The sequence below is a fragment of the Hyposmocoma kahamanoa genome, unplaced genomic scaffold (assembly GCF_003589595.1).
Source record: "Hyposmocoma kahamanoa isolate Upper Pololo Valley unplaced genomic scaffold, ASM358959v1 80, whole genome shotgun sequence".
Taxonomy (NCBI): Eukaryota; Metazoa; Arthropoda; class Insecta; order Lepidoptera; family Cosmopterigidae; genus Hyposmocoma; species Hyposmocoma kahamanoa.
In genome coordinates, this window is record NW_020654051.1 from 5,820,500 (window position 1) to 5,834,973 (window position 14,474).

At 36.9% G+C, this 14,474-nt stretch overlaps 1 protein-coding gene across 3 annotated transcripts in view; it reads right to left on the minus strand.

Annotated features, from left to right (window-relative positions):
• LOC113233815 (axin-like) overlaps positions 1-14,474 on the minus strand; it is a 119,717-nt gene that overhangs the window by 13,322 nt on the left and 91,921 nt on the right. For 2 of the 3 annotated variants that reach the window (XM_026469029.1, XM_026469027.1), the window contains exons 3-10: positions 12,068-12,134; positions 9,870-9,951; positions 9,390-9,495; positions 7,828-7,927; positions 6,943-7,091; positions 5,540-5,654; positions 4,844-4,972; positions 1,677-1,822 (exon numbers count right to left, since the gene is read on the minus strand). In XM_026469029.1, coding sequence (XP_026324814.1) covers positions 1,677-1,822; positions 4,844-4,972; positions 5,540-5,654; positions 6,943-7,091; positions 7,828-7,927; positions 9,390-9,495; positions 9,870-9,903 — 779 coding nt within the window. In that variant the 5' untranslated portion in view covers positions 9,904-9,951; positions 12,068-12,134. Of the gene's footprint in view, positions 1-1,676; positions 1,823-4,843; positions 4,973-5,539; positions 5,655-6,942; positions 7,092-7,827; positions 7,928-9,389; positions 9,496-9,869; positions 9,952-11,660; positions 11,753-12,067; positions 12,135-14,474 lie in introns of those variants that run through there. The other variant, XM_026469028.1, reaches the window with a different exon arrangement.

Genomic DNA, 14,474 nt, shown 5'->3' on the forward strand with positions numbered 1-14,474 from the left:
GAGTAACGGGCCGATGGAATGGGAACGGGGTATGTTTTCGGTGTAATTGGAGGAGATAGTGTCGAGGATAATAATGATTACAGCGAAAATATTAGAAATATTTAGCGTAAATATTTGTAAGGGGTAATTGAAGACATGGTAATAAAAATATCAGATTCGAATGATATAAGTAAATATTAAGAAAAAAAAAAGATAGACGTTCGTTAATAACGTAATGATGACGTTTAATTTTAATTTTTCATATAATTAAGTTGAATTTGGAAATTGGAAAACGGTACACGAACGGATAAAGGGTCGATTTCAGGAGTAGATTTTGTGATATTTATTGTAAAAACAACAGTAGGATAATAAGTAAAAAGGTAAAGGGCAGAGTGGTAATACAGCGTTTAGCGTGAAAACGAACGGCAGGGCAGCATGCAGCGCGGGACACACATGGGGGCAAACAACACGAACATAAGTAAAGCTAAATAACGAAATCAAATTATAATGTTGAACCGAACAATGATGGCGTATGCAACACTTAAATTAAAAGAAGACACGTTAGAGTTACTTTTACAAAACTAACATAATAGTAAACATACGCCATCGTTCTTCAGCAAATAATTGTAATCAAAATTAAAAGAGGCAGTGCGAGGAAGTTCTCATGCATTACTACGGGAGAATCTATCTTCGAAACTATCGTACAATACTTAGGTGCACTGTATGTGGATACAATAGCTAATATCTATGAAAACATACTGCCAAAAAAACTAAAAGGACGCAAATATATAAAGGTCTATAGGCTACACAAAAGTTTGAAATTTTTAATGCATCAACTTTAATACAACCAATAAATTGCGGTAACTCCTAGCGGTCTGATCAAGCCCTTTACGATTACAACCTAATCGCAATGACATTAAGGTTCTCTTTCGAAAGCTGACCCACATATGAAATCAATTGAACACTTTAAATTCGTTGAAATTTGAATGCTATGAATGATGGCGGCACAGCTCAATCGGACCACGCGAAATGCCCAATTAGCACAACATTAAAGTGGCCTTTTAAAAGCTATCAGCTAACTTTCCATTAAAACAAATGACAGGATTACCTTTGAAATTAATTATGTACTAGTTAGTGCGTCAGCTTATGACGAGGTTACGAATAAATATACAGTAAAAGGTACAACTTATTATTCACTCAAAAGTCAAACAAACACAGAAAGGTTCCTTCGATCCTACTGGACTAGAACCTTCGTCTGTTGCCGAACCGTGGCTACTGCTTTTCAACTGAGTCAGCAGATCTTACGAATTTCTCTATGTGCTCGTTGCAATCTTTATATTGGGTCTAAACGTCTTTTTTGCGTGTCTTTTTAGCGCCACCAAACGAGAAACTTGTGAAAGTTTCTTCGCTCAGCCATGTTGCAGCTACTAGAAGACTGTCAGAGCCGTCACTATATTAATAAGTAAAATCAATAAAATAAATATTGCAAAATATACAACTGTTTTTATCTCCATTTGCAACCAAAAAAAAGTTATGAAAACATTAATTGTTGTTGAAGATATCCTTTCGTACTATCTAGGAAATGCTGAATATTAGCTTCAGATATACTTACTGTTCGATGTTGTAATTGTAGTTTTCATTATATCACTAATTCATTAAATGTTAACGTTAATCAGACAGTGGCAAAGGCTACTCACGGCGCGATATCGGAGTGCAGGCGGCGCGATTGCGTGGCCAACAAGGCGTCGTGCGTGAGCCGCGCAGGCGCCGTGGGGGCCGCCGTCGCACCCAGCTCTTGTCCCTCGTGGAGGGTCGCTAGGCCTCCGCTGGCGGACACGCCGAACTGTCAAAGACAACATACTATCAAAGATTGCTACTATATTACAGGTCTCCCAGAACCATTATTATACTTTTGACAGCTCGAATTAGTGATGTTTTTCACTAATTCGAGAATTTCAACAATCGACTTTATTTATGAGGAAGTTTTATGTGAGACGGTTCACATTCGCATTAATTAATATATAATGTTATTGAGGGTTCAAGTGATGATCCCAGTTCATATGGAGAAGAATCCACAAAACCATTAGATTTTTTTTAAATTACCTACAATCTATTTATTTTAATTATAATTTATTAAATAGGTACCCAAACCTAGAACGGAGAAATCAACTTCAATCATTTTCGTTGTATAATCTGTCGGTTCGATAAATATCGAAGCTAAGGAGTACCTACTGCATTGTCTATGGTTGACTGTTAATCATTCATTTTGTACTTCGTTAGGCACAGGCGGGCTTAAGTCAAAAGTAAAATAAATGGTTTGACAAAGTGTATTCAAATTACACTATTATAAATACATATTATTAATGATATAAAGATTGAACATACACAAAGAAACAATCTTCGATCCGACTGGACACGAAGCAACGTCTGTCGCCACGAATAATAATTATAACGCTTAGGCTCATAGGGTCGTATTCTAGAACTCTACTCAATGCTCAAGTCAGGATCTGACTATGATTTCAAGCACTGGAAATACGACCCTAATGGCAGGGACTTGAGTATGATTTCTAGTGCTTTAAATTAGCGTTCTAGAATACGACCCATAGCCCCGCACTAGGCAAACCCTGTATCGCGGGTGCCATGGACACCCACAAATTACACCCGAACTGAAAGCGAGTGAAATGTATACCAAACAAATATTTCTTCCAGCCCGGGAATCAAAACGGGGATAGATAGTTTTTATAAAAGTTTAATTATTTTTAATATACACTATGGACCACAACCAATTCCATACATTTATTATTATAATATTATGGTTTTTTTTTATACGAAAGTTACACCCAACTTAAGTAATACTCTAAGTTAATTCGTGTTGGACGGTCCCTTAACGACGACTGATAATGGACCTTCGAGCTAGCAAGGCTTTGGTAAGTAAGCAACACTTTGATGTTAGCATTCCTATTCAGACTCATTTAATTGTTCCAACACCGGTTGTAAAGTTTCAGCAACAGAAATTGATATAACAAGCGAAAAGGCTCATGTGCTTGTAATTTCACCCTTAAAACTGGAACGCAGTAACGCTCACATTACTGCTTCGCCACATAAATAATTCTTCAAACTCTAAAAATCTATATTTCGTCTGTTTAAAGGTAAAACCACAATCTCCAAATTATGTACCTATTGTAAGAAAATCACCATCTTTCTGCGGATAAAACTCTTATTGAGTTTATAGCTTTTTTTATTATTGAGTTTCACGTGGAAAAAGATAGTGATTTTTTACTATAGCTATATAAATGAGACTTTCTGTTTAAAATGTTACTTATGTGGTTTTACCTTCAAACAGACGATTTCACATAATTATAAAGTCGTCAAGTTGATTAAGCACTACTACTCTTTCGTAAGGCAGATTGCCTTGAGAAAAGTGAGAGAAAAACTCTAGGGGTAAAGCGTGAAGCACACAGACAACGGGTGCGAGTTGGGCGCGTGTCCGGTCGGGAGCACGGCGGGTGTAATTCTGACAACACACCACGAGCGGGCGCGGGACCCGATCTGCGCCGCCGGCTGTCAGTGAGTTTCATGCTTTACTCTGTGTAAATATATATTTGTTTGCATTTATCATTAACTAAATATCGTAAACAGGCACTAATAAAGAGCTATACTCTCTTAATGTGAAGTTTTCAAGAACAGCCAGTCTATTTTTACGACTCAAATTAATGAATGTCACATTATGTCTGACAGAGAACGCAGGCGGAGACTGAAAACCAGCATTTACTAATGCTTCTCATGCAGGCTTCTCCCTTTTCATCTACATATAAGTAATAATAGAAATCAGAGTAGCTCACAGTTTAGAAGTACATATATCATGTGATTTCCCAAATATATATGTGTGTTTTATGACTTATGTCCTATTTATCTATCCCTATTTTTCATGAAAAATTCTTCTTAAATTTAGTATATATAAACACAGGCCCAGCCATACATAAACTTACAACAAAACATACAAACAATCGCTTTCCAATGTTATTAAAACTAAGTTAACGACAGTCAATTTTCATTTTGCTTTATTTTGTAATTGTTTAAGTACACGTAAATTCCTGCCTTATGCCTATCTTTCATACGCCTGCTCAGAGGTGTGAGAGCCGCGTGATCTATAACACAGGTTAAGTTAAGGTTCCTAGTATAGACACCAGACTTTCACAAACGAAACTAAATTCAAGAACACAGGAGGACCAAAGGCATATACAGGCTGTATATTTGAAAGTGGGACATACTTATAGAGTGCGTTATATTCCTGATTCTGAACCCAAAGAAATAATAAACTAAGGAACTTAAACTTTACAAAAAATATTTTTTTTAATTTTTGTTTTTATCGACTACTACTTGTGAATAACATTAGTTGTCGAAATCTATGCACATCACTATTATTGCTCCGACGCAGCGGCGGGTGGCGTCAAGGCGGCTTAATACAAAGCACAGGTCGGGGGTGGAGGCGCGGGCGCATACGCGAAATTGCTATTTGCAAATTGCAACTTAACGAAGACATATAAATTATTTGCACTTCCGCTCGCCCGATCACCGCAAAATGGATATTTATTCTAACGTTGAATTGACTGAGATGGTGCGACTTTACTCAATAAGTGGTGATAGTGTGAGGCAAGCTATTGAAATGTTCCCAAATCGGAGTTTACTCGGAGGAGGTGAACAGTGTCGAAGTATTGCGTGAGAGGATTATCTCAGCATTTTATACTGTGAGACAAAATGTGTTTGTGTTGTACAATTTAGAACAAAATTTACTATGCCGTGCTAGACTATGCATTGTGGAAAACGGTGGACATCTCGATATTGTTTTGGTAGTGGTACTTACGTCCCGGTGCGCGTGCGGTGGTGATGCATCGGGCGACGACAACGGCTGCGTGGCCGCCGAGACATAGGACACGTACGCCTCCGACCGTAAGAACGCTCTATATGTCGTTTCTGTTATGTCGCGCGTTACCTATAACAACAATTAAAAGTGTTATTATTACTATTCTGTCATCGTTATCAGTCACTACATTTTGTCTATTATAATATAAGGCATAAACAATATTCATCCAATTTTTAACGAGACATTTAATGTCAAGTAAGCTCGTAAGAAATATACACCCATACAAACGCAAATTATTTTACGTAGACTCAACATAAATACATACATTTTGAAAACTGGTTATAACTATCTTGTAACATAAAATTTTGATATAAACGCACGTACGCACATACACACAAACACAGACATTTTATCATATTGTTTTTCTCATAATATATATATATAATCTTTACTTAATTAAAGCCAGAGGACTATATTATGAGATGAGGAGTGGCGTCTCTTTAAACACGGTTGTAGAGTAGCAGAGTCGTGGGAAACGCGGCTTTTATGCTGAGCCAGCGCCTTTTCACTGCCATGACTTCCAAAACGATTTATTTATTATACTTATACAAAAATTTTATGAAAACTGACATACCTACAAATGTCATTTTACTCCGTCTTCAAAAAAGACAATCTTTATGTGGGTGCAATACAAACCTCCTGCTCCATATTGTCGAAGATGGTTCTTTCTATGGCGGCGCCGTCTTTGAGTCCTTGCTTGACCTGTGCCTTCAGCTGCTCAGGCATCGTTAGCTGAGACTTGCGTAGAAATCTAAAAGCATAAACATATTATATCAATTGATACAAAGATCAAACAAACGCAAAGAAAAATGGACTTGAACCAGCGACTTTTGCCCCCAATTGGGGCTATCGCTCTCCCAAGTGAGTTACGGAACGAGTTAGCGAACCATACAAATTTCTCCATGTGTATCTCGCAGATATTTGTTTTTGGCTGTAACGGCTTTTCAGTCGTAGCGCCATCTATTAGAAATCTATGAAAGTTTCTTCACCGACAGAGATGTCGCTATATTAATAAGTATAATCAATAAAGCAATATTGCAAAAGGTACAACTATTTATCTCCAACAACAACCAAAAAATTTAACGAAAACGTTGACTGTTGTTGAAGATGTAACCTTTCGTTGTACCTGGAATTGCTAGTTAGGAACAAGGCCGCCTGAATATTAGCTTTTGATATACGGTGTTTTCATTATTTCATTAAGAGTTCTCATGCCAAAAAAGTTTTGACGTTGGCTCCGCCCAAATTTGTCAAACAAATATATGCCTGAAGTTCGCGTGACATGCGACAGGAAATGTTGAATTTTGCGCATTAAAAGTACTAAATTCGTTTTAGCGGAATAACTCTAAAACTAAAGGGATTAAAAAAAATCCATAGTGACAGTTGTCGATCATGCATAAATATAATTAATTATCTAATTTTTGTCCTAATAACCTGTAGGTTAAATTTTGAGGATAAATCGAAAAAATGTGAAAATTAGAGGTCATTTCGTGATTTTTATCTATCGAGGAAACTTTATTGTTTTATGTTTCTGATTAATTTCTATGCTTAAATATATCGTGTAGTTACTCATACAATATTTTATTTTTAACTTTAAAGTGGATATACTCCTCTAAAATCAAATCGAAGATTAGGAATTTTTCCTCTGCTCCCTCTTAAACGTCGAGTAAATCATACTGTAGCAAAACCTCACAGCGCGATACCGGAGTCCAGGCGGCTCGACTTCATGGCCATACATAAAATTTTTATTTTTATAATCTTCATCAACTCATCATATGTCCCTTTGCTAGGCACGGGTCTCCTCTCAGAAAAGGGTTTCGGACATAATCGTTACGTTAGTATAATGCAGGTTTCATGGCGTCGTTTTTCTTCACTATGCGCACAGCAAGATGTACAGCTCCTAAACGTTCACAAATGTACGTAACTTGAAAATTAAAGTATAAGTTCATAACCGCTGCGATTCGACCACTTCTCAATTGGGAAGCAACCGCTATCTCACTGGACTACCACCGCTGTTTTGTGTATGTAATGTGTGTACGAACTTGTATATGGCGGAGACGACTTGTCGGATCTTGGACGGCTCGGTCTCCTGACGCAAGCCCTGCACGGCGAAGTAAAAGTTGAGACGGTCCACGTGCAGCCCGCCGGCGCCGCCCACGAACTTGCGGAACAAGCGCACGCCCTCCGCGTCCTACGCACGCGTTTTTCAGAAATAATTACAAAAAAAAACATGATTGGGTTTGGGCTAGTAGTAGTTAGTTCCCACGCGGTCTGAATGCGTTGCGTTCAAATTAGGAACTTCACACACACCATAAAATTGATTTGCAGATGTGTGCAGGTCTCCTCACGATGTTTGCCTTCACCACTTATGGTAAATTCAAATGAAGTTCGCACTTAAATTCCCAAATACTCCAAAAGAGGTTCAAGCCCAATTTGAACCGTCTATTTGAGAGGCAATAGCTTAAACCAGTAGGCTACCACGGCCACATAATCATAATACTCATGATGATAAAATATATCTATTTCGGCTTGTATTGCAGAAGGGTAGATTGAGGGAAGACCTAGAAGAAGTGAATTAGATCAAATAAGGGAAACAGTTAATGTTGTATAGTAACAGAAACTCAAAATTAGGGTGCTGAACAGAGAAGGTTGGCGTATACTCCACCTACACTACTGGTGGTACGGAGAAACTACTACAACTTTCTAAATATCTTAATAATCAATAAAATTAATTTAGCAAAAACGCAAAAACAAAACAAAACGATAAGTCTTTCGTTGCGTAAATTGAATGTTCTTTGGTGAATTAATAAGGTACCACGGCACGGACAGGCACTCAATAATAAATATTAAATATTTGACCAAACATAGGAAGCTAACAAGTCATATCAATAATATTAGGCCAATATAAGAATCCATGTAGTACACACCTCGAGTAAGTTGTGCAGCGAGCGCGCCCATCGCATGTAGGGTGGGGAGGCGGCGGGCGAGCCGCCTGAAGAGCCCTCCGTCTCCTCGCGCCACGCCATTCTGTCACGATTTATATCACATTAAGGTATATTACAAACTCTTAACAGTGCATGTTCACTTGAACGAGAAAAAGCCTTGTGATAACATTTAGCTCATTCAGGTTTCCATCTATATTTTTACGCAATTATTAACTCCTAGATTTTCTCAGGGAGTTACCACACTTATCGATGCAAAATCGACTCGAGCCGATCATAAAAAGCTTTTTTTTTTATATATGACACCTGATGGAAAGTGAGGTCGACGATGGAGCATGCACACCTAAATAATGCCTATTCACTCTCGCCTTGAAAAGATCCAAGTTATAACGTTCAGGGAACAAGTCTGCAGGCAAGGAATTCCACTCCGTAGCCGTTCGCCATATAAATGTGAAAGCGTAAAGCTTCGTGCGTATCATTAGAACATCCATAACATAGGAGTGGAATCCGAGGCTACGCCTAGTCCCCCAATGATGGAAAGGGGAAGGCGGAATTAAATCGTGTAATTCCATCGCACACTCTCCGTGATATATCCTGTAAAATACTGATAAGCGGCTTCAACTTCGTCTCTACTAACCGAGTCACCTATAAGCCTCTTAGCACGCTTGTATTATGTCTATGTAAAAAGAGCGAAAAGGTCGATGTACGTTTTGCTTCGCGGTGCTTAGTCGGAGCGGTTGCGAAGCGCACTTCTTTTTCGCTCTGTGCATGGCAAAAAGTTTTTTCAGACCTATTCAAAACGATTCCGTGTCGATAAGTGTGTTGACTCACTTATGCGTTCTTTTGAGGGGTCTGCCTTACGCATTCTTTTCTATCTTAACTATACGAACCTCTATCACGCATCCCGCGGCGTAAGTTTGCGTCACAATCTTATATCTAGGTTAATTTTTTTAATGCAAAATAAAAAATAATTCACACATCAATTAAGGCAATGAGTTGCACATATGTTCTAACTTTGAAGATTTCAAGTAAAATTTCCCAATAAAATCGTACCGTTTGATATAATAAAGCTACATGTGTTCATAAGTCAAAAGTGGTTTTGATTATAAATAAAAATAATACAAACTACATGAACAAATGATGTATATGTGAGCTATCCTGTTTAAACATTTTTTTTAATATAATATTAAGTTACGGGATGAACAAATCGTGCGCCTGGCGGTAAGCTACATGCCTGTCCATAACAGTTACTGGGCCCGTCACCCTAAGACAAATTGACAAGTTCCATGTGCTTGTAATGCTGACATTATTGCTTGGCGGCAGAAATAGGTAAAATGGCAGTACATCACTGGACGAACTGTTTCACAACGAGCTGTATTGCTATTAAAAGGTTGAGGCCTAATGTCACTCATAAAATCTTTAAACCTGTCTCCCGGAAAGTTGTATTATTGCAGATGTGGCCATATTACACTGAGGGTGCAAAGTAAAGAAATTTTTAACTCACAATACCAAGTGTCACGTCGCGTGTTTTAACTGACTTTACTCACTTAGGAAGATGTGGTTGTGTGAACACATGTTTGGATTGAGATTTACTCTTCTCCTCCCCAGACGCCGGCGGTAACGACGACCTGTCAGCAAGCTTGTACTCCCAACCTGCATCAGAGAACGAAACTGTATGTCTAGCTAGTACAAACAAAATGTATTTAAATATTTGGAAATTTCGTATGGCACCACTGGTGCCAAAAGAAAAGTTTAAACTTTAAACGTTCAATACGAAATATTACGTGAAATTTAGCGATCATGGATATTTCAACTTCATGGTAGAGTAATTGTATTAGAACACTCCAATTCCTCACAACACAAAAACAAACTATCAAAAACAATTATGAATAATAATAAATTATCAATAACAACTATATAAAAACAATGCCAATAATACCGATAATGTTCAAAATAACAAACACAATACAAGAGCATAACAAGATTGTGATACTATACTAAAACCCTCAATTTGTAGGAAGTGATACCTTGCGGGTGGCCGCCGACAGGAGTGTGGCTCATGGCGCACAGGCCCTTCTCCCACCCGCGCGCTGCATGGCGTGACACCACCTGTATGTATAAACGTAAAAATATTTCTGTTTTAAATGCACACAATTGAAGAACCTGAAAAGTAACTTGCCATTTAATTAATATATCAAATCTTTAACACTCCTTAACCAGTCTTTGTTGAACCTTGTACAGAACAATTCACAACGTTGAATAAAAGACAAAATAGAAGTATAACGCTCAAATGGCAAAGGATGAAAATTCACATATATAAAGAACATTAAATATTCTGAATACACTATAGATACACTGAACAAAGCTTCTAGCATCAATTCATCATATAAGCCTCATTGTTTGGCAGAAATCAATACCATAATACTACAGTTAAATTGAGAAGGGTGCGTAAAACCCAAGCATACTCCAGAGTCTGCACATCATAAACCGCTTGCGTAATATGAAAACACCAAGCCACCGTAAAAAAAATCAATACTAAGCATAATAAGGATCATACCCGCTCCTCATATTTGACTTCTGTACATTGGAAAAGGATAGCCAACAAAAAATGAAACAGCGTGCTAAAGTCAAGAGTTTCCATCATCGATCGGCGTCCCAAAAGAAGCGTCCACTCAATAATAGTCTATAGAAACTTACAACTAAAGGCTCTAAACACCTCACAATCAATTTATTAATAACAAATAATGTAATATCATATTCCATAAACTTCTTTTACAAAGCACTATGTTTCTCACAATGGCAGATAAAATTATTAAAAATCTTTTTTTATGATCCGCTAAAATCTTTGCCCCAAAATCAGGATAAAACATAAGTAAATTTATATTATGCACATGTCAAAACAAATTAAATCATAACTTCATGGTTGAATGAGTAAGTAACAGAAAAAATTATAAAAGGGCCAAAAAAATACATAATGGACCTTACCATGCTTATTGTGAATAGGCAAACAATGCACTTTGGAGGTACGACACCAGTTAATAGAATTATTTTATTAATATTATAGACAGAATCTATTATTAATTTTTTGCTAATAGAAATCTTTGAATTGAGACTAATGCGACTGCTCGCCACCGAGGCAGTTGTCCGAGTGAAAGATTCGCAGTCAGACGGAGACTAACTGTGCAACACAATGGGGTACATTTCGAACGTTTTGCTATACAAAGTATGGAGATTCCTTATTATGAAAGGGTTTATCCATGAAATCAATAACTCACACCCCAATAATAAATTCTCTCAATAAAAATTACTTTTAAATTCTTGACTTAATACATTTTTTTGACTGTGTGGTGGAACTATAGACCATGACACTAACACAAATATAACATGTTAAAGAAACAGCAAAGTATAGTTTAAATTTCTTATTTAGATCTATGTGAATATCAAAAAGTTTTAAGTAGCTTAAAACCCAAATTAAAGCCAACCAAAGAGTATTAGTAGACCTTATAAAGATAATAATCAATGTCGAGTACCAAATTAACTGAAACTTGACTGATAATGACGAGCGCTTAGACAGGAAACAGTTTGTAAACAAAGGCAAAAGCTCGTAAAACTGACGGCGTAAAACTTCTGAACATGTAGCATTACTTACCCACCACTCTATTACTCAATGAACTCTAATCTGAACTAATAACACATCGCTAAGGAAGTTTTGACCATAATAAATTATCATTTACCCGTAACACTACACTGAAACGCGAAATATTCATGTTTATAGAGCGATGATGAAAGAAACAGCGAATGAAACTTAAAACGCTTACTTATCACAGTATTGTAGAATGCCGTTATTGCGGAAGACACGAGACATTAATTTAAAAGTTTCTTAAAAACAATTAAATTGGCTTGGGCTTGGACCGTTCGAATTTGTATACATGAGCAACAACGTTTGACATGACATGACATTTGACAGCACAAAGCCGCCATGATGAAGTGATTACCAGCTGTGTGTCAACGCCATCTAGCGAAGACGCTTTGAACAGCGAGGTCAGCGCGTGACATTAATTTGCATAGTATCAAAAATCAAATACAGATGGCGACAAGCTCTTTGTATTGAAACTTCGCAACGTTTGGCGGTAACTTTGTATGAAAACAATTACTTAAGTACTTTTTAACGTTTATAGTGTTGTATTCAACTCAAAAAATTGTTGTGTATAGTAGATTTACACACCTGTGTAGCAGCTTCACAGCCGCTGCATTTTTGTAGTTCTTGGTTTATTTCTTGCTGCCGGTAAAATCTAAAAACAAAAAATAAATATTATTTTATTGGTTAAAAATAAGGTCGAATTAGGGGCAAAACGAAGGCCGATGCGGCTAGCACAAGACCGTGGTGGATGGAACCAACTTTGGGAGGCCTATACCTAGCAGTGGATGAAATTAGGCTGCGGATGATGATGAGGGACAAAAATTTGGCGCCGCGTGTAAATACATAATTAAGAAAAATTTCGTTAAACTATCAATTATGAGGAATGAGTTCTAACATCAGAATCTCGAGGTCTTTTCTACGATAACATCTATACTTAGATTTCGTAATAATATCCAAAATACTTCACCTCGTTTCCTTGTTAATCATTATTTGCATTTATATTGCTATTTCCACGAGTATTTAAGTTTTTGTGAATCTTTTTATTATTATTCATTAAAGAAAGTGTACGCTTACTTTTTAATATATTTATTTACGAGATGAATAGTCATGTCGTGTACATAATTATGTTTGGTTTACACAGTACCTCTATCTAGATTAAAACCTCAAATTGTAACATCGATTAGAGTGGCAACTATTTTGTGTGTCTATTAATGATTAAAAAATAGCTGTAATTTTGTAATGTTATATCCATTTTCGTATGATTATACTTAGGCAGAGTCGCATAAAATTGAGAATGAACAAAATCGTTTAAAAAAATTAATATATTCTCTCGGACACATAACTCGAGCCGCCTCTAATTTTTGTCGTAGAGGGCTAGAATACAAAAATAGTGTTATAATCGAAGAAAAAGTTTTCCCCGGTTTTGCAAATCCAAATTACCAACAAGGGCTTACGAAAAAGACGTTTCGTATACTATTTTCAAAATTGCATAATAGTTTTTGATCAATCAAACATTGTTTAAGCTTAGGGCACTAAATACTCGAATTGTGTGTCCGGAAGTGTATTTCACGAAATCCTACGTCTTCCAAATGTGACCGAATGTTTTACATATAGTATACATTATAAATTTGATCGATACTGTCAATATAGAGAGCTATTGAGTGAAGTCCCTAAAGCGTCATTAGCTTGGGCACGCACTAAACGACTCTTTGATCTACACAAACTTTCCGCTTTCCTTTGATTGGTAATGGAACTGTGCTCTGTTATTACGCTAATTAAATTTCAGTAAGGTCCGAATGTAAGGGACGGATCCAGGTGTGCTTACCTATTTATTACGTAGATTATTCCAGTCACAAACAGAGTTTATAATATTGTAATGAGGGAATATGATTAAAAAGGTATTAACGAATAATAACTCAATGCACTATGAACATAAATGTGTAGGATTATAAACGAAGTGTAAAGGGGCAGTTTCTTAACGATGAAGTGTGAAAAAGAAGGATAGAGTTGACGTATGATACATGTGTCCGAATTTTTCTTTTAAATTTTTTTTTTCATAGTCAAAAGTGAACAATTTCATAATCAGGTTTTATTTCCATTACTTATATTCAAAAGTTACTACTAGCTATTGAATACGATAAGTTCCAGAAATGTGGTTGTACGTATTGTTGGCCTTGTATATTTTCGTCAGTCACTCTCCAAAAACCTACGTCCAGTTCAAAAGCTTATTAGATCACAATGAATCCAACATCTCCCAATAACGTAACCACTAGTAACAGGAGATCAAAATGATAAGGGTTTCCCGGTATTAGAAATCCGTCGTCAAAGGGGTCCGCTTTGATGGAAAGCTTCCTGAGAAATTCCTTTAGCACTACCTAACACAGTAATCAATCGTAGGGGGTTATACCATACCCAATCGGAAAAGGCATTTAGTTAGAGGTTGCGGTAAACAGTTTGCAGCGGGCGGGGGGAGGATGTTCTCACCATACATCAAAGGCGAGTCGAGACAACGCTGGAGGAGCCTTTTAACTTTATTTAGCGGAGTGGTAAGTTTAGCCGGTCGCGAATCGCGCAGGTTAAAGAGTAACACACTCACTTTGAGCTTTCAGGATACTGGGGGGAGCGATAGGGTTGCTTACCGCCAAATAAATTGAAAATTCCACTTTCATAACATCTCAGTGTTTTTTTTTCGAAAGTGAATATTATTAAATTTATTGAAAAACATTATTAAACATGTTGCTTTCCGTAAGACGCTGTTACTTATAAGGAATGAACGCTTATAATTGCCCCTTTCGTCCGGCAACAAAAAAATATGGGACTTTTTTTTTCACATTTGGTTAGTCGATCCCAAGTGAGGGAAATAAATTTCAGAAATCTTTGGACGCAGTGTTTATTACTTTAAAAAATAAAACAATGTCTCCATTAAGCAACACATTCTATCTAATGTTTCAAGTATTTTTCCTCCGCGTTCCACAGCCGCAAGACGCCTTTT